Source organism: Pleurodeles waltl, chromosome 1_1 (genome assembly GCF_031143425.1).
Source record: "Pleurodeles waltl isolate 20211129_DDA chromosome 1_1, aPleWal1.hap1.20221129, whole genome shotgun sequence".
Classification (NCBI taxonomy): Eukaryota; Metazoa; Chordata; class Amphibia; order Caudata; family Salamandridae; genus Pleurodeles; species Pleurodeles waltl.
Genome location: NC_090436.1, coordinates 1,005,554,245 through 1,005,581,553, shown reverse-complemented (window position 1 = coordinate 1,005,581,553; position 27,309 = coordinate 1,005,554,245). Strand labels below are relative to the sequence as shown.

At 46.9% G+C, this 27,309-nt stretch overlaps 1 protein-coding gene across 6 annotated transcripts in view; it reads right to left on the bottom strand.

The window, feature by feature from the left end:
• Positions 1 to 27,309, bottom strand: part of LOC138291300 (ankyrin repeat domain-containing protein 17-like) — a 1,121,799-nt gene that overhangs the window by 13,337 nt on the left and 1,081,153 nt on the right. For all 6 annotated transcript variants that reach the window (XM_069230308.1, XM_069230310.1, XM_069230309.1 and 3 more), the window contains exon 32: positions 7,541 to 7,722. In XM_069230308.1, coding sequence (XP_069086409.1) covers positions 7,541 to 7,722 — 182 coding nt within the window. The remainder of the gene's footprint in view (positions 1 to 7,540; positions 7,723 to 27,309) is intronic.

Genomic DNA, 27,309 nt, shown 5'->3' with positions numbered 1-27,309 from the left:
AGTCGAGGGAGCGTTGATGCTCTAGGTCTTGTTCTTAAGAGCCTGGGCCAACTCCCCGCATCCCATGTTTCCAGGAGCTGGAGCAACCCCTACCCAACTCCTTACGTTCTACAAGGCCATGCGCCTCATTTCTGGGTAACTGGATACCGCTGGGGTGCCTTCAGGCCCCATGATGTCAGAAGGGGCCCCTTGGGTTCAATGTTGGCAGCTTCACCTGGGCGCCAAGGAGCACCCAGTGATCCAGTCCGGCGACAGTCGTACCACCTTGACCTTACCCAACGCCGGTCCCAACGCTCCTGGTGCTGTCCAACTCCACGGGCGGCGCCATCACCATTGTAATCCCTGACACAGAGCCGGATGGGTGTCATACGATGCAGACTCCGATGCTGGCAGGAGCTTCGCAACCTAGATCAGATCCTGAACCCTTTACCTATGGGTTAGGCTTCAGATATGAATGGGAGGTGTAGGAAGCTGGCTCGGTATATACTATGCCAAAGTAAGGTACAGGGTACACACAGTCCAGTGGATCCCCAAAGGCTTTTTAGAGACTAAAGTAGATTCTAATACTGATGCTCTACTTTGTGGTACACACTCAATGACTAACTCCAGGCCAATATTTATATATAGAAAAATATACTTTGTTACTTTATTTCTAGAACCAAAAGAATCTTTGTTGCAGGCAAGTACAGTTTCAAGAATGTATCACTTTCAAATATCAAATGCATTTTGTTTGGAATTCACAGATAAAACAGTTTTCGGGTAAGTAATACTTTTCAATTTTCAAAAGTAGACTGCAATTTCTCAGAGAAAGCTATGCAGTCCTAGGGGAGGAAAAGTAACAGCACATTTTGCAGGTAGGTACTAAACTTATGATCCTAGTCTTCAGGGGTTAAGGTGTACAAAGGGAATAGTTAAGGAGGACGCCAAGGATGCACCACCAGCAACATGGGGTGGGCTGGGTGCATAGGTCAAAGTTGGTGCCAGGCGCTCAATGGAATCCTATGGAGACTTGGTGCACTCAAACAGCTTGCAGGTAAGTACCAGCAACTTCAGGGCACAAACCTGGGGGGGGTTTACGATCAGCACCTGGAGGAGGAGTGGCCACAGGTAGGCACCAAACACACACTGTCAGTGGCACAGGGGCAGCCGGGTGCAGAGTGCAAACACAGCGTCAGGCGCCCAATGTATTTCAATGGAGGAACCCCAGTGATCACTAAGAGGCTACAGGCTGGGTCCAGGGAGTCGAATGAAAAAGACCAATGGCGGGACAGGTAAGTAGAGAGCCCACTGGTCGATGCTGGACTATCAGTTGGGTTCCCCGAGTGCAGGGGTACCTTTAGGCATTGGCAAATCTTCACCAGAGGTGGTCGTGGTCAAAGGGGGAGAGGGGGGTGGGTGGGCGGACCTCCGGATTTTGGCTGCAGGCGTTGTTGTGTTGGTCAAAAGGGGTCAACACAGGGTGGACTAGAGGTTGAAATCACCTGGGGGCATTCTCTGGACCAGTGGGCCCCCTGGACTTGGGCCGTGGGCTTTGGGTGCAGAGTGGGTAGGACTTGGGGATCTGGGAGGGCCTGGAGTCCTTCTTGGAGGTTTCTTTGTGGACATGACCGCTGTTCTCTGGAGATATTGGTCCTTTGTTAGGCAGGCAGTCCTCTGGGAGTTTGTAGGGGTTGTTGGTCCTGGATTTAATGTCACCTTTTTGTAGCAGGAGTCTTGAAGCTGGTGACAGGCCAGTAGGCCTGGGGCCAAGTCAGTTGTTTTCTGGAGTCTTCACTGCTGGTGTGGCTCTTCAGTTCTTTGCGTCACCAAGAATCTTAAGAGCAGGGTTGTGGGGTGCCTCTAAATACTAGATTTAGGGGTGTTACGGAGGTCAGAGGGCAGTAGCCAATGGCTGAGGATGAAGACACCCTTCCTGTGCCCACTCCCTTTGATGACAGGGGAGAGGGGGATTTGGGGGGGGGGGGGGGGGGGGGGGGGGTCAGAATCCTAACCCTATTGGTTAATACCTTCCAAAACAAGATGGAGGAATCTGCCAGGAGGGGTTCACCTCAGTTCTAAGCACTCCAGGGATAGGATAGGATAGTCCTACATGGGGAGGACACTTCTCCTGGTGCTTACTAATTTTTCCCAACAGACCTGCAGCCAAAACTGGGGCCTGGTCCGGGGGGAGGGCATCTGGAGTGCCCTGAGGCAGCAAAAAAAAAAAAAAAAGCCGGAGCGTTTGAGGTTCACCACCAAGTGTTGCTGTTCCTGCAGCGGGTAGGTGTGAAGCACGTCACGTCACATCAGGCTTTCCCCTTGACCGCAGAAAGCACAAAGGCTCTCACCCTATGGTGTCAGAAGCTTGTGTTAGTGGCAGGCCGGCACAGACCAGTCAGCCCTAGACTAGAGGGTTGGGTGAAATACAGGGGGCATCTCTAAGATGCCCTCAGTGTACATTTTTCAATAAATCCAACACTGCCATCAGTGTGGGTTTATTGAGCTGAGAAGTTGGATACCAAACTTCCTAGTCTTCAGTGAAGCCATCATGGAGCTGTGGAGTTCGTAATGACAAACTCCCAGCCAATGTACTCAATATGGCTACAAGGCACTTACAGGATTACTCATGCAGCTATGCCCTCAACTGTGGTATAGTTCACCCTGCCTTAGGGCTGTAAGGCCTGCTAGACAGGTTACTTACCTATGCCACAGGCAGTGGTTTGTGGGCATGGTTTGGTGAGGGGTCCCTTACAGTGGCACAATATATCCTGCAGCCCATAGGGACCCTCTCTGGCCACAGCATCCTTGGTACCACTGGTACCTTTTTACAAAGGACTTATCGGTCTGCCAATTGTGGAAACAATGTTACAGTTTAAGGGAAAGAACACGGGTGCTGGGAGCTGGTTAGCAGGATCCCAAATATTAGGCCAAAAGTTGGGGGCATGTGGGTGGTACTGCAGTTAAGAGCCAGTTTCCCACAGGAGGGGTTGCCAGACACTTTAGGATATTAGCCCAATGAAAGAATGGACTGGCATGAAGATTTGGGTGAGGCCAGCGGACTGGATACTTCTCCAGATACTGGCATGCTTTCTCTCCCTACTGAAGATACGGAGGACAGAGTGTTGTATGCTATTGTGGTGAGGAGGGTGGCTGAGGTCCTGGAACTTCAGTTGCCTTCGGTGGCCATCAAGACTAATCTCTTTACAGAGGTGCTGCAACCGGGAGCTTCCTACTCATAACCTCTGCTCCCGTTAAATGCAGCCCTCACTAGCGTCCTACTAGGTACCTGGTCCAAACCAAGCACATAGGCCCCTGAGAACACACGTTTCTTAATGAAACAACACTTCACCCCTAAGAGCTTGGTGGTCCAAGCCTCAATCTCCTAGGGCGCATTACCTTCTGCTCCCCCAGATAGGGAATCCAAAAGGCTGAACTCACTTTGAAACAAGATGCTTTCTTTTGCCAGCCTTGCAGTCCATGAACACTGCATGCCATTTGGGCTGTTGTACAAGTTACTTACCTTCGGTAACAAAATATCTGGTAGAGACATATTCTAGTTGCAGATTCCTTAACTTAGAATTGCCCCCAGTCGTCAGAATGGATACAGAGATTTTTCTTGGAGCAATACCTGTGCGCGTCGTAGTCACGGTGATGACATCGAAAGTTGTACATAGACGCCGCCTCAGAGCACTGACGTCAGTTTCTTTTAATGACTTCCCACCCAAAGGGCAGAGCCGCTAAGAACACAGAGTGGTGTGCCAGAGCTAAGAACCTGAAGGGGGAATCCTTGTCCCTAGAAATCAGTTTGCAAGCGGGGAGGATGGGTGGGTCGGTAAGGAATCTGCAACTAGAATATATCTCTACCAGATATTTTTGTTACCGAAGTTAAGTAACTTGTACATCTGATAGAGACTTCTAGTTGCAGATTCCTTACCTTAGAATAGATACCCAAGTAATGCCATCCTCGGAAGTGGGCTGCGAACCAAGATCATACTAGAAAGTCCTGCAGGACTGAATGACCTAATTAGCTGCCCTAATGGACCTGACTGTCCAAGCAGTAGTGTTTAACAAACGTGTGCACGGATGCCCATGTAGCTGCCTGGCAGATATCCAGGACAGGAACTCCGTGTGCTAATGCAGTGGAAGCAGCAGTGGATCTAGTGGAATGAGCACGCAAGCCCACAGGGAGTTGCATCTTGGCCAAAGCGTAGCACATCTTGATGCAAAGAAGTACCCATTGAGAGATGGTACGTTTTTGCACCACCTTCCCTTTCTTCGCACGCACATACCAGACAGAGTTGATCTTTCACCCGGGAATCTTTAGTACGATTAAGATAGAACACCAATGCCCTTTTTGGGTCCAGAAGGTGGAGTCTCTCCTCCTCATGGGAAAGATGTAGGGGTACGTAAAAAGTAGGCAGGGTGATGGACTGTCCTACATGAAAAGGCATAACAACCTTGGGAAGGAAGGAAGCTTAAGTGCGCAACACCACTTTGTCAGTGTGCACAGACAAGAATGGAGGTTTGGACTAAAGGGCCTGAAGCTCACTCACCCTGCGTGCAGAAGTGATGGCAAAAAGAAAGACAGTCTTGAAAGTGAGGAGCCGTAAATGGCAATTGTGCATTGGTTCAAAGGAAGTACACATTACATAAGTAAGGACAAGATTGAGGTCCCACTGAGGAATGATAAATGGAGTGGGAGGAAATATATGGGTAAGACCTTTTAGAAACCTACTCGCAATAGGGGATTTAAAGAGTGGGGGCTAAAAAGGTAATCTAAGAAAGGCCGAAATGGCAGATAAATTCCCTTTAGGGGTGCCCAAAGCAGAGCCCTGTTGGGCTAAAGAAAGAATTAACAAAATAACCTTGCAGAGAGGGACAAAGAGGGGATCAACAGATTTGTTGGTGCACCATGCCACAAATTTATGGCAACAACAGGTGTATACCGTTTTGGAGGAGGGACGCCTAGCTGCCAAGATAACATCACAGACTTCAGGTGGAAGATCAGAAGTCATGAACTGCCGACACTCAATCTCCACGCATGAAGGTGGAGATTGGACAGGTTTGGGTGGAGAACCGTCCCCTGTTGCTGCAACAGAAGATCTGCCTGAAGAGGAAGTCCGAGTGAAGGACCGATGGCCATTCTCAATAGCTCTAGATACCATAGTCTCCATGCACACTCCGAGCGAGTGCCCTCTTGGAAACTCCAACGCACAAAACAGCTGACACTGTGCAGCAGAGGCAAACAGATCTAACCAAGGCTCTCAACTGCTGAAAGAGACCATGCACCACCTCCGGGTGGAGACGCCATTCGTGATCGGCTGTGCATCGACAGCTGAGTTTGTCCGCTCTGGTACTGAGAGAACCCGCCAGATACTGAACCACCAGGGTAATGCCCTGATGTTCCAGCCATGTCCAGAGGCATAGGGCCTCTTGACAAAGGTTCCAGGACCCTACTCCGCCTTGTTTGTTGCAGTACCACATGGTGGTAGTATTGTCCGTGAACATCTGCACTACTTTCCCTTTGAGAGAGGGAAGAAATGCTTTCAATGCAAGCATGATCGCCTGGAGCGCCAGAAGATTGATATGGAGCCCAGACTTCGCCAGAGACAGAGGCCTCTGATCTCTGCCTCTCCCATGTGGCCGTCCCAACCCAGAAGTGACGCATCTGTCACTATAGATAGATTGGCTGGGGAAGGGAGAGGGATCTGCCGTGGACTCAATGCGGATTTGAAAGCCACCACTGCAAGTCTTTCGCAGACCCCTCCGAGATCTGGACCATGTCGGAGAGATTCCCCTGATGCTGCACCCACTGGAACTTCAGTCCCACTGTAGAGCCTGCATGCACCATCTGGCATGTGTCACTAGCAGGATGCCGGAGGCCATGAGACCCAGCAGCCTCAGAGTCAGTCTCACCTAAAAGGCTCAAGCCTGGTGTTACAGTGCCCCAGAACACTCCAGCTAGTGGAGATGCCCGCCCCCCGGACACAGCCCCCACTTTTGGCGGCAAGTCTGGGGAGATAATGAGAAAAACAAGGAGTCACCACCCACTCAGCCAGGTCCACCCCTAAGGTGACCAGAGCGGATGTGACCCCCTCCTTAGAAAATCCTCCTCCTTCATGCTTTGGAGGATTTAGCCCAATAGAAATAGGGATGTGCCCCCTTCCCAAAGGGAGGAGGCACAAGGAGGGTGTAGCCACCCCCAGGGACAGTAGCCATTGGCTACTGCCCTCCAGCCCTAACACACCCCTAACTTTAGTATTTAGGGGTGACCATGAACCCAGGAAATCAGATTCCTGACCACCTACAAAGAAGGACTACTGACCTGAAAACACCGCAGAGAAGAAGGAAGACGACAACTGCTTTGGCCCCAGCCCTACTGGCCTGTCTCCTGATTTAAAGAACCTGCACCAGCGACGCATCCTGCGTGCCCAGCGACCTCTGCCGACTCAGAAGACTGCCCTGCAACTACAAAGGACCAAAAACTCCCCAGTACAGCAGAACTGTCTACCTAAAGCAATAAGAAACCATCTTTAAAGGGACTCTCACCTCACTCCAGAAGCATGAGTCCCGAACACTCTGCACGAGACGCCCCTGGCCCGTGTCCAGAGAAATCAACGACACAGAGAGGATCTCCAGGCGACTGACAATGTGACCACCACGGGTAACCTCTCTGCACCCCAACGACAACACCTGCAGAGGGAATCCTGGGGACCCCCCTTACCACGACTGCTACCTAAGCCCTGAAGACTGAACTTGTAAGTGCTTTACTTACCACATTAACCTAACTATAGTTACCTCCCCTAGGAACTGTTGAATTTTGCAGTGTCCACTTTTAAAATAGCTTATTGCTATTTTATGCCAAACTGTGTATACTAGTGTTTTGATTCAAAGTCCTATCTAAACCTATGCAAAGTACCTTAAATTTAATGTACTTACCTGCAATTTGAATCTTGTGGATCTAAAATAAATTAAGAAAATAATATTTTTCTATATAAAAACCTATTGGCCTGGAGTTAAGTCGTTGAGTGTGTGTTCTCATTTATTGCCTGTGTATGTACAACAAATGCTTAACACTACCCTCTGATAAGCCTACTGCTTCACCATACTACTACAAAATAGAGCATTAGTATTATCTAATGTTGCCACTATCAACCTCTAAGGGGAACCCTTCGACTCTGTGCACACTATTTCTCACTTTGAGATAGTATATACAGAGCCAACTTCCTACAGTATTGCTCGAAGAAAAATCTCCAGATCCAGTCTGACACTTGCGGGAAATTTTAAGGTAAGGAATCTGCAACTAGAAGTCTCTATCAGATCAGTATTTTGCCATTAGCAAGGCCTCAAAGTGAAGTGCTGTGTGAGTAGTAAAATACATGCAATAGTCATTAGCTGAACATATCAGTAACAGATAATTAGATCAGGAGTATAGGAAATACAGATTTCTTCAAAAGACACTGGCCCAATTCTGAAGACACAATCATTTCTTGTGTACGATCACACCACAAGCACTTGTGACAACATAAATATGTTAACAAGAAAATAGTAATTGTTTTACCCCGACTTTAGGGAAATCCATGTAGCCTGCTGGGACATGCTGATGGAATGCACTGGAAGGAGTTACAATTCCAGAACTCTCTCTCTCCATTGCTTGATGCTGTGAAAACACACCTGGATCGGACATTGGCCGGTGGATCATGTGATTTCCCATGCCTGTGTGACACCAGTCCGACACTTTATCTACCAAAAATTAAATAAAATAAATAACTAGTAAATCTGAGATTCAGAGAAGTAGTAAGGATATATAGTGTTTACTATCAAAACGAGTGATTTTCTGTATCACTGTAGAACAAAGGAAATTTGAAAGCATAAGCAGGGATCACCTCTGCTGTCTTTCGCATCTTTCCGTATTTCCCTAGAACCTTTAAAGTAGAGGCCACTAAGCTGTGCCACTGGATCCTTAACTTCAGTGATCAAATGAACAATGTATATAGACCGGTCATGCTCTATATCAACAGGGTTAAAACTCATGAAGAGTGCTTCCAGGACAAAGGAGCAAGCTAATTATTTGTGAGAGTTTAAAGAAACCAACTCACCAATAAAACCTTACTAAGTTAAGTACCATTTCCTGTTCCATCTGGAATTCTGCACAGACTCTTGATTTCATGGTGAATTACCGGTCTTAAGAGTTGGGTTTGAAGCAAGGAAAATATTACAATGGCATACTCTAGGTAGAAACAACCAAATCTGGCATGTAGTCCCCTCAGAAAATAAGTGAAATATACATTAACTATATACACATTCTTTGAGAAACTGCAGGGTTATGAACAAAAACAATGGATTGAGCTTATTTTTTATAGCTCAACAGCAAGCCAATAACAGACCACAACGCTCAAATTAAACTTAAGGATGCTAATTAAGCTTATGCTCATTAATTACAACATGATTTGCCATATCCCTAATAAGAGGAATAAAGCTGCATATGTACAATGCATATATTTACAATAAGATGTTAAAACTTATCACTTATATCACTAACAAATGAACAAGTTACTTATCATTGGTGACGCTCTTTCTAGTGGATACTCAAACTACAGATTCCTCACCTTGTGAATACCAATGCGTGCCAGACTGAATCTAGAGATTCCTCAACAAATTTCCATGCTTGCAAGTAGGTTTCACCTTATGGCTCCGCATTGACTTCATCCCGCCGGGAAGTGACATTGAAGCCAATTAGCTGCCACCCCAACACACTGAGGGCAATTTCTTTCTTGATTCTGTGTATGTTGTCTGACGCAAACCCAATGCTGATGGTGTAAACATTGTGCAGATCTCTAATTTGGGCTCTTTTTGGGAGAGAAAAATCCACTCCAAAGATCGGGGAGGTGGATGGGTTGATGAGGAATCTAGGTTAGACAGAGTATCCACCAGAAAGATATTGTGGGTAAGTAACTTGTTCTTCTGATGGATGGATCTAATTGCAGATTTCTCAACTTGTGAAGAGATACCAAAGTGTACACTTCCAGGTGGTGGGTGTGTGGAACAGCTCAGACCAAAAAGTCCCACAGGAACGAACAGGCGAAGTAGCCTTCCCACTGGACTTGGCTATCAAAGCAATAGTCCTTCATGAATAAGTGCACTGACGCACATGTTGCAGCCATGTCAAGACAGGCAAGGCATGCATCTTTCCCCTTACTAAATGAACTCTTAAGTACTCTATACGCTCCTTCTTAGCCAGTGTACAGCAGGTCGTTATGCACAGGACTATCCACTACAGATTGTTGAAGAAGTTACTTACTGTCTGTAATGCCCTATCTGGTACAGACATTCTATTTGCAGATTTCTTACCCTTGAAGTCTCCCTAAGCGTCTGTCTGGATCGGAAAGATTTTAGTGCGCAGTACTCCTGCGTGCCGTTAGGTGTGTCGACCGGCTCCGTATCTGTCTGAACAGGATATATCGTCGCAGATCCTATATGGGTGCCATCCTGGCACACTGTCAGTTTCTTTTCACAACTTTCCACACTAGAGGTGCAGAGCCATAAATAAACATACTATCCATCAAAACTGAGGCCCTGAAAGGAGAGTTCCTGCCCCTAGAATCAGTTCGCAGAGCAGGGAGGATGGGTGGGTCAGTAAGGCACGTGCAACTAGAATATGTCTCTACCAGATAAGGAGTTACTAAAGGTAAGTAACTTGTTAATCTGATGGAGACTTCTATTTGCATATTCCTTACCTTTGAATAGATGCACAAGCAATACCATCCAAGAGCCAAGTTCATACTAGAAAGTCTTGCAGGACCGAACTGGCAATGCGCCCGCCCCTCTGGACCTGCCAGTCCAGGCAGTAGTGTTTTGTAAACGTGTGCAGGGATTCCCACATTGCTGCCTGACAGGTGTCAAGGACTGGAACTCTGCGTGGTAATGCATTGGGTGCTGCTTGACTTGGGTAGAATGAACATGCAAACCTTCGGGGGGATGCTTCTTGGTCAGTGCGTAGCATATCTTTACCGATTACGACCCATCTGGAGATGGTTCGTTTCTGCACTGCCCGACCTTTCTTCGCACCCATATAGCTGACGAATAGTTGATCGTCCACCCAGAACTCTTTTGTACGATCATGGTAGAACACCAACACTCTTTTTGGGACCGGGTGGTCGAGTCTTTCCTCTTCCTTAGAGGGATGCAGGGTTGCGTAAAAAGTAGGTAAGGTGATGGATTGGCCTAAATGAAAGGGCGTGACCACTTTTGGCAGAAAAGATGCCCTAGTGTGAAGCACACCTTTGTCAGGATAGCTAAAAAGGTATGGAAGCTTGGATGACAAAGCCTGCCGCTCACTCATTCGGCAGGCAGAGGGAATGGCCACAAGGAAGGCAGTCTTCAAAGATGCCTGAGAGGGCAATTGTGGAGAGGCTTGAAAGGAGCGCACATCAAAAAAGTAAAAACCAAATTCAAATCCTGTTAGAGCATAATGAATGGGGACGGAGGAAACATATGTGTAATAACTTTAAGGAACATATGTACAATAGGAGGATAACAAAGAAGGTTGATAATGTAACCCCAAAAAAGCAGAAATTGCTGAGTGCCCATAGCTTAGCCCTGCTGGGCCAAAGAAAGTATAAACAGAACCTCAGAAAGAGGGGCAGAACGGGGGTCAACAGACTTGTCTGTGCACCAAGCCAGAAGTTTCTTCCAACAAGAAAAGTATACTTTGTTGTGGAGGGACGCCTGGCTGCCAAGATAACGTTACCGAGTTCAGGCAGAAGGTCAAAAGCTGTCATCTGTTGCCACTTAGTCTCCATGCAAGGCGGCGGAATGACGGGTTAAGATGCAGAAGCCTCCCGTGCTGCTGCGAAAGAGGATCCTCCCGAAGGGGCAGTCTTATCAGAGGCTCGTTGGACATGCTCAACAGCTGCAGATGTCAGACTCTTCCCCCATGCCCAGCTCAAGTCACAAGAATTATGTGGGTCCGGTTATTCTCGCTCTTCTTCGGAACTTGGAGCAGAAGTGGTATGGGTGAAAAGGTGTACAGGAGGTCTGTGTGCCACTTGAGACCAAAAGCGTCTCAGAACGATTGCTGCCTAAGAAACTCCAAAGCACAATACTGCTGACATTGCACATTCTCTGCGGGGGCTAACAGATTTAACCAAGGCTCTCCCACTGCTGTAAGAGACCTTGCGCCACCTCTAGAGACACCATTCGTGAGTAGGCTTTTTCAGCTGAGTTAGTCTTCTCTGGCAGAGAGCACGTCAGATATTGAACTACCAGGGATATGACTGGCTGTTCCAGCCATGTCCAGAAACGCAGAGCCTCTTGACAAAGGGTCCACAACCCTACCCCGTTCAGCTTCGGCTGATTTTGCCACTGACCACCTGCACTGTCTTTCACTTGCCATCCTGAAGAAATGCTTTCAATGCCAGCCGAATCATATGGAGCTCCAATAGGTTGATGTGGAGTCTTGATTCTGCCGGAGACCAGATGCCTCCGATCTTCACCTCTCCCAGGTAGCTACCCCATCCCAGGAGTGACACATCTATCACTACTGTTAGATCTGGTTGGGGAAAGTAGAGTGATCTGCCTCTGACCCAATCGCGGTTTGCGAGCCACCACTGCAGATATTGCATAGTTCCCTCTAAGAGCAGGATTATGTCAGAGAGATTCCCCTGATGCTGTGCCCACTGGAACTTCAAGTTCCACTGCAGAGCCCCCATAAGCCAGCTGGCATGTGTCACAAGCAGGATGCAGGAGGACATGAGTATCATAACCTTAATACCGTGGACTCGCTGCTCGGGAGCCCGAAACTGCACTATCTCCAGAACAGCTCCAATGAAAGGGAGCGTCTGAAAGGGAGTCAGATGTGACTTGAGCACACTTATATTGAACCCCAGCAAATGGAGGAGGTCTGCAGAGTCTGGAGGTGGGAGACAAGTGCCTTCAACAACCAGTTGTCGAAATAGAGGAAGCCTGAAACTCCTGATCTGCGCAGATGAGCTGTGACCACCACCATCACCTTGGTGAACCCCGAAGGGCGTTGGTGAAGCCAAAGGTGAGCACGGTGAACTGAAAGTGCTTATGGTCTACTGTGAATTGCAAGTAACATCTGTGGGCAGGCAGAATGAGCATATGGAAATAAGCGTCCTGCAAGTCCATCAAAGGGCATGTCCATAAGATTACCTTGGACATCCCCAGAAAAGCAAGACGTCCTCAACCAGGCATGGCGCCTCAAGGCCAATGTTGATAAAACTGCTCTGCCCAGTGTGTCGGTAGTGTCAAGTCCACATCGAATCGTGAACTTTGCTGTGTCTCTCCAGACAGCACTGGGAGCTGTGGAAGCACTTGCACAATAGTATCCCACACCATGGGATAACAGCCCAAAAGGCATGCGGTGTTCACGGACCGCAATGCCAGGCTGGTGGAAGAAAACATCTTCCCAAGTGCGTCCAGCCTCTTGGTTTCACTAACCTGGGGGTGCGAAAGGGAGCACGCCATAGGAGGTAGAGGCTTGGATAACCAAGCTCTCAGGGGTGGGGTCTTGCGTCAGAAAGCTTGGGTCGCCTGGAGAAGGGCTCCATGAGCGGGCAACAGCCCTGTTCACCGGAGTCCCTGTGCTGGGTCTGGACCAAGAACCCATCAGGAAATTTTGAAGGGCTTCACTGAATGGGAACAGGGGTTTTCGGAGATGAAGCACCAGGTTGAAGCACCTCTGTCAGGAGGTTAGGCTTGATGGCCACCAAAGGCAACTCCAGGACCAGAACTTCAGCTGCTCTTTGCACCACCATTGAATATGAAGCTCCTTCCTCCATAGCTATGGTAGAGGGAGAAAACAAGCCAGTATCTGGAGAGGTATCCAGTCCGCTGGCTTCATCCAGGTCTGAATGCCAGCCCATATATTCCTCAGGGTGCTGGTATTCCAAAGGGCCCAGTGCCCCTTACCATTCATCCCCAAAGTCTAGGCCATAACCATAAGGCTCAAGACCCGAAATGGGAGGCACAGCTCCTGCTGAGGTCGAAAGTAGCCGATGGCACAGACGGTGCAGGGAGCATCGGCATGGGGACTGGTGCTAGGGAAGTATGAGGTGTCTCAACTGGTGTCAGTCAGGATCCTTGGGTGTCTTTAAGAGTCTGGGCCAGAGCTGCCAGCGTAGAACCTGAAGGAGCCCTTCTGACCACGCAGGGCCCAAAGGCTCTCTAGCAGGGCCAGGCTGCCCAAAAATGAGGCATAGAGCCTCATAAATTTCTTGAATTTTGGCAGGGGTCGCTCCGGCTTCCAAAAACTCAGGGAAATGTGGAGTCGGCCCAGGCTCCTCGGGACAAGGCCTAAAGCGCAAATTGCCCCTAGTCTGTCGACAGACAAGGTGAAGGGGAAGCATGCTTCGCCCCCTTCCTTCTCTTGTGCTTACCTGAAATCCCAGGATTTAGAGTGGGACAATGACTACTTCGGGCTCCGTGAATGATCATGGGACCTTCCACACGACTGAGATCTTGAGCTGCACTGAGCTGAATGTCGGGCTGCCATTAGCTTTAGGGACCATTCCCTCAAAGCTTTAGGATTCATGGCCCGACACTCGGAACACAACTTAGGGTTGCGCTCTAAACACCAAAGGTACACGAGGTGCAGATCAATCACTGACATCACCCAATGACAAGTACCGCAGGGTGTAGTAAAGTGCCTCTTGACATGGTCACCCCTCCACATTTTGCCTGGTTTCTGGTGTAATTTTGACTGAAAGTGCACTGTGATCCTGCTAGCCAGGACCGCAGTGCCAGATCTCTTGTGCCCAAAATTGCACAGTTGTTTTTCCCAGTAGGCAAAACAGTTAGCACCCACTGTTATTCCCTAGTAAATTGTTCCCCTGGTACCTAGGGCCTGCAGTACTATGGAGGATCCCGGAGGGCTACAGCACGAATTGTACAGCCCTAAGGTACCCCTCATCAAGCATGTGACAGGCTGCATGTCTTGGTGGAGACAAAAGTGAAAACACAACATGACACAGCCTGTGTGCCATGTACCCTAAACACTGCATGCAATATAAGTAAGTCACCCCGCTAGCATGCCTTACAGCCCCAAGGCAGGGTGCATTATATTACATGTGAGGGCATATTTGCACAAGCAGAGATGCCCCTGCTGTGTCTGTCAATTCTCAGTCACAGTAGGTGACCAGGAAAGCCATTTTAAATGCATGTGCTGGAAAATGGTCACTACGAGTTTCCCGGCTACATGATGGTTTCTATGAATATAGGGAGGTTTGGTGTTTTCAACAAACATCTCAGATTAAAAAACCCTCACTAATGCTAGTGAGGGACTTATTAATAACTGCATCCATAAGGCACCTTAGAGATGGCCCCTGAAAACCTACAAGCTACTAGTGTGTTGACTGACTGGTCCTAATCATTTGAGTCACCTTAGATGTGTTTCTAGCCCCCCAAGGTGAGAGCCAGCGTTCCAGAGGGCCAGAGACAAAAGCCTGAACTGGGCAGGGGTGTTAGCACCTCACCCGGGCAGGATGGATACTCCAGGGTAGGGCGCTTCAAAGGCCTAGCTGGCTTTGTAATGTAACCCAGAGTTCTCCAGATGATGGAGTTGACCGACCCCCCCCTTTCCTGGCTTACTTTTGGCGGCATAACAGGCTTAGTTAGATTAAGGGGTGTGTCCATTTCATGCCAGTCCCAACCCTAAGGTGGACGAGCTGAAGTGGACACTACTTTTTAAATTCCTCCATCTTGTTTGGAAGGAATAAGGCCACCAGTGTTAGGACTGTGCCCACTTCCCAGTGGAAGTGGTCATAGGAAGGGTTTAGTCACCCTAAAGGTGGTTAGCTCATTGGCTACCACCTGACACTCCCTCTTTAAAGTTGAACAAAGATGGGTGTTTAAATTGAGTACCAACACTCAGGGTCTCAATGACGACATCCCTTGGACAAGCCTTACATATTAATCTTTATCTCTTAATTGATTGAAATCTAAAAATCTTTTTAGCATCATCAAACTCTGCAAAAAATAATTTTAAAGAATTTTTGATATAAATTCTTGATGCAGTTTGAAAAGAAAATGTCTTTCCTAAAAAATGTTTTTCAATCATTTTAAGAAAAAGCACTAACATTATTTTTGACCTTTGACTGAATATTTATATGAATATGTATTTGACTGACATGACTCCAGAGTCCTGTTGTGTAAGAATATGGACAATGTTCCATTAGTATTTACACATATCTTGTTTTTTATGTTGACTATTGACACATGAGCCTCTACCTGTAATCTGTTTCTACTAACACGGGCAACTTCTTGAGTCCATTCTTTATCTATATAACTCTAGTTCACGAGTGGTCGATCTGAATTAGACTCTACCAATATGGCCGACCTTCAGAGTCCTTCCTTTATTTTTATTATCTTTTTGACAACCGGTGAACGCGCCAGAGTACTAGGTATCGGGAAGCGTTCCCACGTAACGTTGCCATGACCACGGATACACTTCCGGGTCCTTGTGGTTTTGATAAACGCTCCGTGTACGCCTACCGCGTTGTCCTTGCGGTTTGGCGTTCACGGAGGGTAGGTCCTGAGTCTGGACCGACGATGAAACAAGTAAGTGCATTGCCCGCGCGCTTTTTTAAGGGCAGGCGACGGGATGATTACCGATCCTCGGCTTTTTGGTTCTTATGAAAGGAATCTGTTGACCATCAGCTCGTAACGGCACTCTAATGGCCCTATGACCTAGTCAGTCATTTCAAGAGTGTTTGGACCCCCGGTTTTTCGTAACAACTCTTACAATTTATGATTACTACCACAGTACTTGATATGAGGTTCTATAACAGTAATTTTCTTTCAGATCATTTGGGCAACAGACATTCTTTTCACAATAGAAGGGGTTCTGACTTGTGTTTTACAAAAACAATGGTTGTTGTGTATTGATTATCTGACTGATTTCTCATTTGTGGATGTTTTTTTTTTATTATTTATTATTTTTTATGTTTACTCAACTTAGTAATCGTCCGAGTCCTTAGAACGCACTTACCAAGGAGCCCGATCCTAACTTGGGGGCGGTAAGCTCATGTGCTTTGTTGGTTCCCCTTTTTCCCACCACAATATATATTTTTATGGTACACCTGCTTGCATGTTGACACCTGTGACCACTGTTGGGTACATTGTGGTGTTATGTTTTATTATTTATTTCTTTTTCCAGGGCGACCTGACCACGACTTAGCTTGTTTACTGCAATGTAAGTGACCGGCTGATACCCTTTTTAAACTTGTGCATTGTCACATGTTTAGGATTTAGGAGAAGAGCTGATTCACCTTTTTGTATTTTTTGGTCCTGATGAAGCGTCACTGGATCCTTTGGGACCATATGACGCGAAACATGTCGACCTAGTTCAGGGGACGTCTAGAATGACATCCCTTTGAGTTTATTGTTTGTGAAAGTAATTGAGCATTGATACTCAACTGATGACTTTCCCTTGTTTTTAACCTTGGTTTCATCACTGGCTATTGATTAAATTATGAAATATGTAGTGATGTAGAACCAATTTTATTCCCATTTCTGTGTTCTCTCCTTTGTGCGTCTGTGCCTGAATGTAGACACAGTCATTTAAGATAGCTGAGATTTATTAATTACCATCTAGAACAATACGGCTTGCTGCTCCCTTGTTGGGGAGCCCTTCAGGCATTGCACTGCCAGCCTGGCGTGGAGTATTACCCGATGATGATGAGAGTCATCCATTGCGATGCTTGAGGGTCTCACTCCTGAATGTTCAGGTCTCCCTATTGCTTTTGACGTGGAACAGTGTACTTTTTGTGTTCATACTACGGTTGGGAGAGTGTACACTGGACCAGCTTAATCTCCCGGTCCCTCCCCCCTCTTTTTCTTATACTCCCTGTAACACTCATACATTTTTTAGGTGGCACCCCTGAACCCTAGATCTCAGATCTTGATGACCTAAGAAGAAAAGGACACAGAGGAGTCGCACCTGCAGAAGAAGCAGCAGCTGACTTGGTACCAGCTCCACTCACCTGCCTGCTGACCTTGAGGGTCCGTGCCCAAAAAGATGACTTCCTGCAGCTGAGCCTCCAAAGAACCAGGACTGCCTGCCTTCCACAAAGACTCAGACTCCGTTGAGCAGCGGATCTACTCTGCAACAAAGTCTTAAGTAAGGACTCTGCAGCCTCCGGCAAATACCCAATAACCCAAGTGACCTCTGCACCAAACGTCCACGACCTGAGATGAAGTTGTCCAACGGTGTCAGCAAGGTTTCCCAGCTGTCCAGTCCACTCAGATTTCACCCCTCTTGGGCTCCAACAAGTTGCCTGCAGCCTCTGCATGCAGGCCCCCTTCTCCTGTGGCCTTGTGGTGAGAGAAAACCCGACACCTCCAGCAACCACTGCACTCACCGCACCTGACCCAATCTGAGGTGAGTCACTGGTGCCAATGACACACCCCGGCTCCTTTGAGCTGGAGTCCACCTTGGCCCCTGCTACGCTGGACTCCCAGACGCCACCTGCTACCTCAGCACACAGGATCTCTCCCCCGACAGAATGTACTCCCAGACAAAGAAACCTGAAGCCTACAGACACCCCTGCATCAGTCAGCGTTGGAGAAAAGGACCAAAAGTGCACCTATGTCCTCGAGCCCCCCAGGTCTACAACCTACCTGCTTCTTGTACCCAGCTGGCTTCCTAGCCAGAGCCTGCAGCCTTTTTGTCAAGAGAACCAACTCCCATCGAAAACCACTCAGCACCCGACGCCTTAGGGCACTCTTGCACCTGGCTGCCCCAGTGCCCAGAGTGACCTGCTGGTGTGGTTCTGATCAGTGGCCATCTCGGAGATTAAGTTGTTGTTAAACCTGTGCTTGGTCAACACTGCTTTCCTCCATAGGTTCACATTGAAGAACTCTAAATTGCGCTAAATGCAGATTTTTTTAAATTAAAAATTATTTCTGCTTAAAAACGTACTTACCTTGTAACTGAGTTCTTCTGTTTAAAGTATATTTAAACAAAATAATTATTTTTCTCTAAATTGGCCTCAGATTTATTCTCCGAGTGTGTCATTTATTGCCTCGGAGTACAACAAATGTTTAGCACTATCCTCTGATAAGCCTAACTGCTTGCCCACACTACCACAAAATAGAGCATTAGTCATATCTACTTTTGCCTTTGCAAACCACTGGGGATCCACTGGACTGTCTACACACTGTACATCTTTTTAGTGCACCATATAGAGAGCCAGCTTCCTACACAGGGCTTGAATCAGGTCTTCCTAGATGACATCCTCGCTCGAACCAGGAGTATAGAAACTCGAAAAAGTCAACAAAAAGTTTAAAACAAAAAAAAAAAAGCAAAAAAAAAAAAAAAAAAGCAACAAATTGACTGAGGAGTAGCACTCTTTGGATCAGAGCTTGCTGGTGCGGAAAGGAAAGAAATGATGTTGGCACGGCCGGGTGGCACCTATATAGGACCCACAACGTCATATCCAGCATGGACGACGGATGCAAAGCTTATCAACACCACCGAATGACGCGCATAGGTACTGCTCAGGAAAATCTTCTGCATCCAGTCTGGTGCCTGGGGAGAACTCAAAAGTAAGGAATCTGCAACTACAAGCCTCTATCAGATATTTCCTGCACTGTTTTACCTTTCTTTGCTCCTGCAAACCCCACAAGGAGATGATGGTCCACCTGGTGGTCTTTGATACGACCAACGTAAAAACATCCACGTAATGTAGTCTCTCTTCCTCATTTCGATGAATGAGGTGGAGCAAAGAACCCCAGAAGGGTAATGGACTGTCCTAAGTGAAACTGAATCACAACTTTTGGTAGGAACGCCATATCAGTCCTAAGCACCAGTTTATCTGGGAAGAAGGCAGTGTATGGTTGCAGGACAGGCAACTCACTCGACGAGCGGACGTTAACGCTATGAGGAACAATGTCTTCAGAGTGAGAGAACACAGAGAGCAGCTAAGCAATGGGGTACACAAAGAATATAAGGACCAAATTAAAGTAACACTGAAGCATCACAAAAAGTTTGGGTGGAAACACGTGGGTTAACACCTTTAAAAAACGTTACACAACAGGTGATTTGAATAATGATGGCTGATCAGGTAACCCTAGAGCGGCAAAAGTATCAAGAATTAACCTGCGACCCTAGTCACAGCCAGTCCTTGCTGTGTTAAGAGGGAACATACATCAGGCAACTGGGCCTGCAAAGGTTGGATGTGCCAAGAAGTACACCAAACATCAAACTTTTCTCAGCATTTAGCATAGATGATTTTGAAGGATTTATGCATTGCCTGCAAGATTTCATCGATCGACCACCTGTGGAGAGAGGTCAAGAGCAGCAAACGGTCACCACTATTTCTAAGCATTGAGATATAGGTTGCACAAGCAAGGATGCAGGACTATGCCTTGCTGATGAGCCAGACAATCCCCTAGAAGTGGCAGCCAGTTCAGAGAACAGTATCTCATGGTAAGAAGTTCCAGGTACAACACTCTCCTAGCCCAGTCCAGGAAAAACTACAGCGACTTGGGCCAGGTCCTTCTTGACCTTCGTCAGAACTCTGAGAACAAGAGGTAGAGGTGGGAAGAAGTAAAGAGCTCCACTCCGGGTGGAAGTCATCTTTGAGGGAGAATCGCCTTTGGAACTCCAAAGAGCAAAAGCTTGTACACTGCACATTATTGGCAGTGGAGAAAATACTTAAGGTTCTCCCCATTTCTGGAAGACACCATGTTCTACCTATAAATACATTTGACATTTGTGCGGTGCTAGGCAACACCAACTAAGTTTGTCTGCCTTAGCATTTAAAGATACCACCAGAGGGCATCTGAAAAGTAAAATGCCCTTACAACTCAGGCAAGTCCAGAAGCATAAAGCCTCCTGGAACAGGTTCAATGACCTAATTCTTCCCTGCTTTTTGTCTATGAGGACCTGCACCTGTTACCCCTTGATAGACAGGAGGAAGGTTTTTAACCCATCGCCCGAACCACCAGCAAACTGATGTGGAGATGGGTTGCTGCCACAGATCAGAGTCCTTCAACTTCCATCTATCCCAGGTGGCATCTCTAACCCAGCAACAATGCATCCATCACAACCATCAGATCTGCATGGGAGTGGGGAGAAGGAACTGCCACAGGTCTAATTAGGGTCTGGTAACCACCACTACACTTTTGCAGTCTCCTCTGACACGTGGAAGGAATAAGATGGGTTCCCTAGGTGCTCTGCTCACAGACTTCAGATCCCACTACAGAGGCCCCGCTTGCCAAGTGACATGGTCCACTAGCAGTATGGAGGAGACCATAAGACTCAGAGCCAATTTAACTGAGATTCAGGTGACAGTTTGAATCATAGCCCGAATGTCCTGGACTGGTTGAGGTGGAATGAAGGATCGAAAATGCATTGTATCCCAAAGGGCTCTAATGAAGGTGAGCTTCTGCGAAGGAGTCAGGTGTTACCTCGGCATGTTGATTGAGAACTCTAACGGTAGCAGGAAGGTTGCCGTGGTCTGGTGGTGGGCCATGACTGACTGAGGTTAGCTTGCCTTTACAAGTCAGGCATCTGGGTAGATGGAAGACTGGCTTTGAAAATCTCTGAAAATGACCAGCGGCCATTGCCATCACTTTCAGTAACACCTGAGGGGCACTAATAGGGTCAGAAGGGGAGCAATGAGAATTGAAAATGATTGGGACTCACTCGAAAGTCTATGGAATTGCACGATGGATATGTGGAAATACATTTCCTGCACATCCAACGCCACTATCCAATCGATTGAATCCAGAGCAGACAGAACTTGGGCCAGCTTGAGCATCTGAAACTTGTTCTATGAGGAAGAAGTTGAGTGCAAAAGTGTAGAACAGAATAAAGAGATTTGTCTTTTTAGGCTTTTCAAAATAAGCAGAGTAGTGTCCAGTCCCTATTTCTACTGCCAGCTCCTGGACTTCCCTCTGAGGAATGGACAAGTGATCCGTCGGAAGTCACTACGGTATAGGAGGTGTATGAGAAGGGGTGTATAGGTAAGGTAGGGCCTATCTATCCTGGACAATTTGAAGTACCCATCTGTCCAATGTGATGGTTTGCCACACCTAAGGGTAATAACTTACCCTGCCTCCAACTAAGCAACAATATGCCACTGAGGGCATAAGAAATGGGCTTTGAAGTTGCAGCAGGGTTGGGGGGGAGTGGGGACGAGACGACAACTGGGTAGTACCTTGCCTTTGGAGGCCTGGTCATTGTCCGTTGGATCCTCGACTCCACCCTGTAAGGACTGGGTGGTCTGATGCAGTGGAGGATGGCATAAGTGCTGCCTCTGCTGAAAGCCCCTTCCAAAGCCTTGAACAGTCAGTACTGTTGGGGATACTAGTGCATGGGCACTGAAGGCCAAAGGGAGCATGCTGTGGCTATGCTTTCTCTGAAGCACTCCAAGGACTAATCCAATTTGTCCCCTATCAGACGAGGGTCAACAAATGAAATCTAACATTGACATCTATATGTCGCTGGCAAAGCCAGTGGATCTTATCATATTTAGTATTTGTCTATCTAGAATAGTAAAAAATGGGACAAGTGTCTCAGCAAAAGCTTATTGCAAAGTATGGAAAATGTTACTTAGCTTGTAAGCATCTGTTCATAGTGTGTTGTGCTACAGAATCACATACTTTGTATACTATTGCTATCCAGTGTTGGGCGCGGATGATCGAAACGTATTTTTCTTTTAAAAAAAATTTCGAGTCATGAGGTCAGGTGACTCGTCTGATAGTTGGCAATGCGCATGGGCATCTACTCCACGTAGGATTGTTTTCCACGCAGCTGGTGAAGCTTACAAAGTTAACATTTCCCGTTCATACCACGCATTGCTGTAGCTACACAGCAGGTGACTAAAATGGGTGAATTATGCAGATGTATGAAATAAGATTCTTAAGACCGTCTGGCCAACAACAGTCTGTTGTCTTGCTAAAATGGCAATACAACAATGATTAGTAAATGTGTGTGGGGGTGACAATATAGAAGCTTATACACGTCAGCTAAAGACAAGTTCCTTAAGAAGGAATTTGTTGCGGGGTTTCTTACATGTAGAGTGAGCCCAGGGGCAATAGGGAGACTTCTCTTGCCTCTTTCATAGGATTTCTGGATATATTTAACTATCTAGCAATTCCTGTTTTAGGTTTAGGTTGTCCTTTGTGAGGCTTCACGAAGGCTATGAAAAGAGTGTTCACCTTGCAAAAAGGTTTTGTTCTATGTAAAATATGAGCGTGCACTTAACATCTAGTTTATGAAGCACCTCCCTGGCCAGGACTGGTTTGGCAAAGAAGATTGGGAGCTCTATGGTCTGGTTAAGGAGGAAAGGAGAAACCATCTTAGGAAGGAACTTAGGGTTTGTCATGTATACTACTCTGTTCTTGTGGACTCTGATGAACAGTTCTTGCTGTGTGAGGGCTTGCAGCTCATTAATGCAGAGTATAGACTTTATAGCAAGCAGGAAGGTTACCTTTTAGTTAAAGTACTGGGGCAGGCAAGAATGTAGAGGTTCAAATCGAGGACCATTAGTCTCTTAAGGACAATATTAAGGTTCCAGACTAATGCGGGGGAATTCTGGGAGGAAATACCCTTTTAAGTCCTTCCATGAAAGCTTTAACTACAAGTATGGGGAAAAAGGGGAGGAGCATTCCCCTGCTTTGTATGTATGTATGCAGCTATCGCTGTTAAGTGGAGACATAATGAGGTGTAGGTTGGGCTTGGCTACTGGAGGCTGAGCAGGTAAGCCAATAATCCTGCACTGCAGGCTTGAGGGTTTAACGTTTTGGTGATGCAGTAGTGGACACATCTTTTCCATTTAGCTTCATAGCATGCACATGTGGTGGGTCTGCTTGGTTTCCACAGGATGCCCATGCATTCCCAAGGGAGACCTAAGTAACAGACTTGTCAGACCGCAGGTCCCAGATGGCTAGATTGAGTTGCTTGGGATCTGGGTGACTGATCTGCCCTTGATTCCTGGTAGGAAGGTCCATCCCTGCTGGGGAGCTTATCATGGGGGTTGAATGACATCTCAGGTAAGGAAAAGTACCAGGGCAGCCAGGCCAAGTTGGGGGTCACTAGGATGGGTGCAGGACATGCCCATGGAGTTCCCACCAATAGGGGTGTTAATGCGTCCTCCTTAGCAACTCTGCCAGTCACTGTGCAAACCAGGGTAGTACTCTGCCATCAAGTGAAGGCAATGGTGGACTGCCCAGGGCCAAATCGTCTGAACAAACTGCGAAAGGGATGAGTGTGTGGTTGCCCCCTGCTTTTTTAGGTAGTAAACTGCAGTTTTCAGATCGAGGCATATTACCAGAAGCTTGAGGTAGTTAATGAGGTGCCTTTGTTTTTGGGGGGTCCACAAACCCTGCATACAGGTCTGATTTTGGGGAGCTCCATGACCAATTTAGAAGTGTGTGGTAATGGTGACTTGTGGTACGGAGTCTGAGAAAGGCCTGCCCCGCAATAAGTTGGTGCTGTACCTCCACTGTGCAGGAGAGGAAGTTGGTGAGGTTTTGAGGCGAGCCACGGTATGGAGATGGAGATCCGTTTGCTAGAGCCTCCTCTGACCCCTGCCCCTGTTATTGTTTCCCTTGCAGGCCTCCCTGGAGTAACTCTGTAGTGACTCCTGGTGGTAGACTTGCTGCGGTCTTTGACAAAAGGGAGTAGGGTCAGGGAGGTGGTTCTACTACCTGCTTAGTATTGCTACCTACGAAAGGAAGCCTATTGGGTGGAATGTTTTTCCAGCATCTGGTCAACCCGCAGGCCGAAGAGGCATTAGCCATAGAAGGACAGGTTGCGCAGATGCTGTTATACTTTCGGTTTAAACGCCAAGACACAGAGCTAGGTTTATTATCTTCCTAGGATGCTTGTGTTAACCCCTCAGGCTGCAGAGTCAGCAGCATCCAGAGCACAGTGTATGTGGCATTGGAAATGTTCTCTTCTCTCACCAAAGACTCTCCTCTTTGCCTACACTTTCTAGTGGAGGTGCTTAAGTGGTCCTCCATCTAGTCCCAATGCACCCTGTCGTATTAGGAGAGCAGGCCAACGGAGCTGGTGATTCTCCAGTAGGTGGCAGCCTGCACTGCTACTCTCTTCCCTGCTACTTCTATTTTCTTGCTCTCCTTGTCTGGAGGGGGAGCACCTCCTGTAGCATTGGCACTTGAGCAGTTATGCAGAGTGTGGACCATGAGTGTATCAGGACATTTACGACTACGTATGTAGGGTGGGTGAGTCATTGGGAGAGGGATTATATTTTTGACCACTCAGTGTTACTATCCTTGCCTTTAAAGACTTTTTGCAGTGGACTGTGTTGGTTTTCAGCATCCCTGGGTCTTGAACAGTGCGTCTATCAGAAAGTCGCAATCTTCCTGGAGAAGGTGCATATCCACCTTGTGATATATGGTTGTCCTCTGTATCAACATCTGTATCACTTCAGTCCTAGAAGAGGAGCTTCTTCTTTCATGGCAAATTCTCCATTGGCTTTAGAGGCAGCTTGGTGGGTGAACAATGAGGCATTTCTGCTGTGCATCTAGGTTCTCCTGCAGCTGATGGAGAATTGGTTGTTCCAGTTTTCAGAGCCAGCCATGGAAGGTGTTTTCTGTGCTGACTGTTATATCGGAGCTCTCAAATGTCAAGACTGTTTTTTGGAACCAACATGGGACTCTGTGCCACTGCCTGTTTCTGCACCAGCAAAGAGGGGCCTATAGCTTCAAAGGGCCCAAAGCATGTGTATTATTTTGGGGCTCAATGGACGAGATGGATCGGTGCCCGGAGGGAGGAATCACTGCAGACACTGGTTCGGATGGTGGGGCCATGTCAAAAGGCAGTAGTAGCCTAGTTGGCGATTTTTAGGTATGTGGCACGACACCCAACAAATGAGGGGCAGTGCTCTGCCTTCACTCAGGCTTTTCTTCAGGCCTAATTTGTGTGTTGGTAACAACCATGCTTATAGCTGGAGTCTTTATGCCAGGCTGTGTGGCACACCAGGGGCCTACTCTGCTTCCTCAGACTCTGTGTTGGAGGAGAATGTCGCATTCCGACCTGGGTGACAACTAGAGAGGTTTGTCTTTGAGGGGCTGGTCTCTTCCTCAAACTCAACACTGTTTCCTGAAGATGTTGGGGATGTCACCTGACTTATGCCTATGTCCATCCTCAGATGTGCCCATCCATGCTTGCATCAAAAACAAAAGGGTCTTATTTGACTGGCAGGTGAGGCAGATCTTGCACATTTTGTGGTCTAGGTAGAGACAGAGATTGCACATCTTGTGCTAGTCAACAGGAACTGGAGGCAGCGCTGAAAGGGTGTTCTTTCCATTACAGTGTGCACATTCTTCACAGCAAAATCTGAGGTGAAAGTTGAGGAGAGTCAAAACAAGTGGTTGGGTCTTAAGGGAAGCACTGCAAGTCGGCGGACACAGAGCCCTTTCAGTACACGTCCAAACCAGATGGCAGAAAAAAACAACTATACAGTGAACCAATGCCCATGCGCTTTGGCAACTAAGTGAGGAGTCACTAGACCTCGTGACTCGAAAGACTTTCTTAGAGAAAACAGATTGCCAAAATCAGAGCCGAACGCTAGGTGGAAGGAGTACAAAGAGCATGTGCATCTATAGCAACTCATGCAAACAACCCTAAAATCAATAAATTTTATTAAGTTTGGGCAAATCTTCACTTGACTCCGTAAAAAGGTGTTAAACATAATATCACAGAAAGTCAAAAACATGGTGATGCTATTGTTTAAAAACACACACACACACACACAAATCATTTCATACATCCTAATCTGTCTAACAAATTCTATTGGTGCATGGAGTGTTCTGTACTAAAAAAACTAAATAATAATTATGCAAAAGGGACCACCACAACTAATGGTTATCCATTCTAACGTGAACCTGTTCTCTATAATGACCGTCACATTCAAATCGCAGATGGAATTCAATCAAATGAAATTCCACCATAGTACATCATGAATGGCTGCCTGATCCACCTGCTGATTAAAGGAGGGTCATTTCTCAAGGTTTGATTAAGAAAAAGTTGCTTGCCTTTGATAAAAATATTTCTGGTTAACAATCTATTCACAGATTCCTCATCCTTTTGATCATCCCAGCTATAACACTGAAATAACTTTTCAATCGTTCTCCATGCCAGTAAGGGGTGCTGGCTCCACTTTGGCGCAAGAAGCAACACCACTGTGACATCACTGGAGCCACAAAATACCACACTGCGCCATGATACCAGTTTCCTATCCAGTTTTACATGCTTTGAGACAAATGCAATGAGAACTACATGAGCTGAATAAGGTGCAGTTTGCTCTCTAGAAAGGAGACTTTATTAAGGTGGCCAACTTAGTGACGAGTCATGAAAATAGGGAGGTGCGTCAGGTCGGTGAACAATCTCCAGGTAGAGTATCCATCAGAAGGAAAAAGTTACTTACCCACTAAGCATCCGGAAGGTTGCACATTGTTTTTCTTCTAAAAGACTTCAGATTCACGAGATAAAGTGGCTTCTCCTCTTACTGGTAATGTGCATGGGCATCGACTCCATCATCAGACTGTTTCCCACAGGTAGTTTATGAATGGAGTGTGGTGTAAGGTAGTAAATTAAATGTCCATGCGTGTAAAAGTGTAGAAGAGACTACTACAGCCACAGGTGTCCTGGGTGGCGGGTGGGTGCTTGTGACTCTACAGCATTACATACCACAAACTGATGCTTAAGGGGTAATGAACATTTTCCGTTTGATAGCATGTGTGGCTGTAGCTACACATGCTCTGCATAGACTGTAAAGCAGTGCCTCCAAAAAGCTATGGCTAACCTGTGGGTGTTGTAGTATTAAAGAACAGAGTACGTACCACTGCCTGACCTACATTAGCTTGTTGGTGTGCTAAAACATCCACACAGTAATGTTTAGTGAAAGGGAGTGGCGTTGCCCATGTAGCTGCTTTACATATGCCAGCTATAGGGATGTTACTTGAAAAAAGTCCATAAATGCACCTTTTTTATGAGGTGGGTGTGCTCTAGGGGGAATAGATAATAGCCTTTTGCAAAGCAAGTTTGGATACCTTTGGCAATCCATCTTGCTACAGTAGCTTTAGTAACAGGGTTGACTGTGTGGTGGAAAAAGGCAATAAAAAGTTGTTTTGACTACCTAAAGGTTTTAGTCCTATCAATAAAGAACATAAGTGCTCTTTTAACATCTAATGTGTGCAGTGTTCTTTCAGCAACAGAATCAGGTTGGGGGAAAAAGACTGGCAATTCAATTGTTCGATTAAGATGAAATTGAAATACCACTTCTGGTAAATACTTTGGATTGGTACGAAGAAACACATTAACCTTGTGTATTT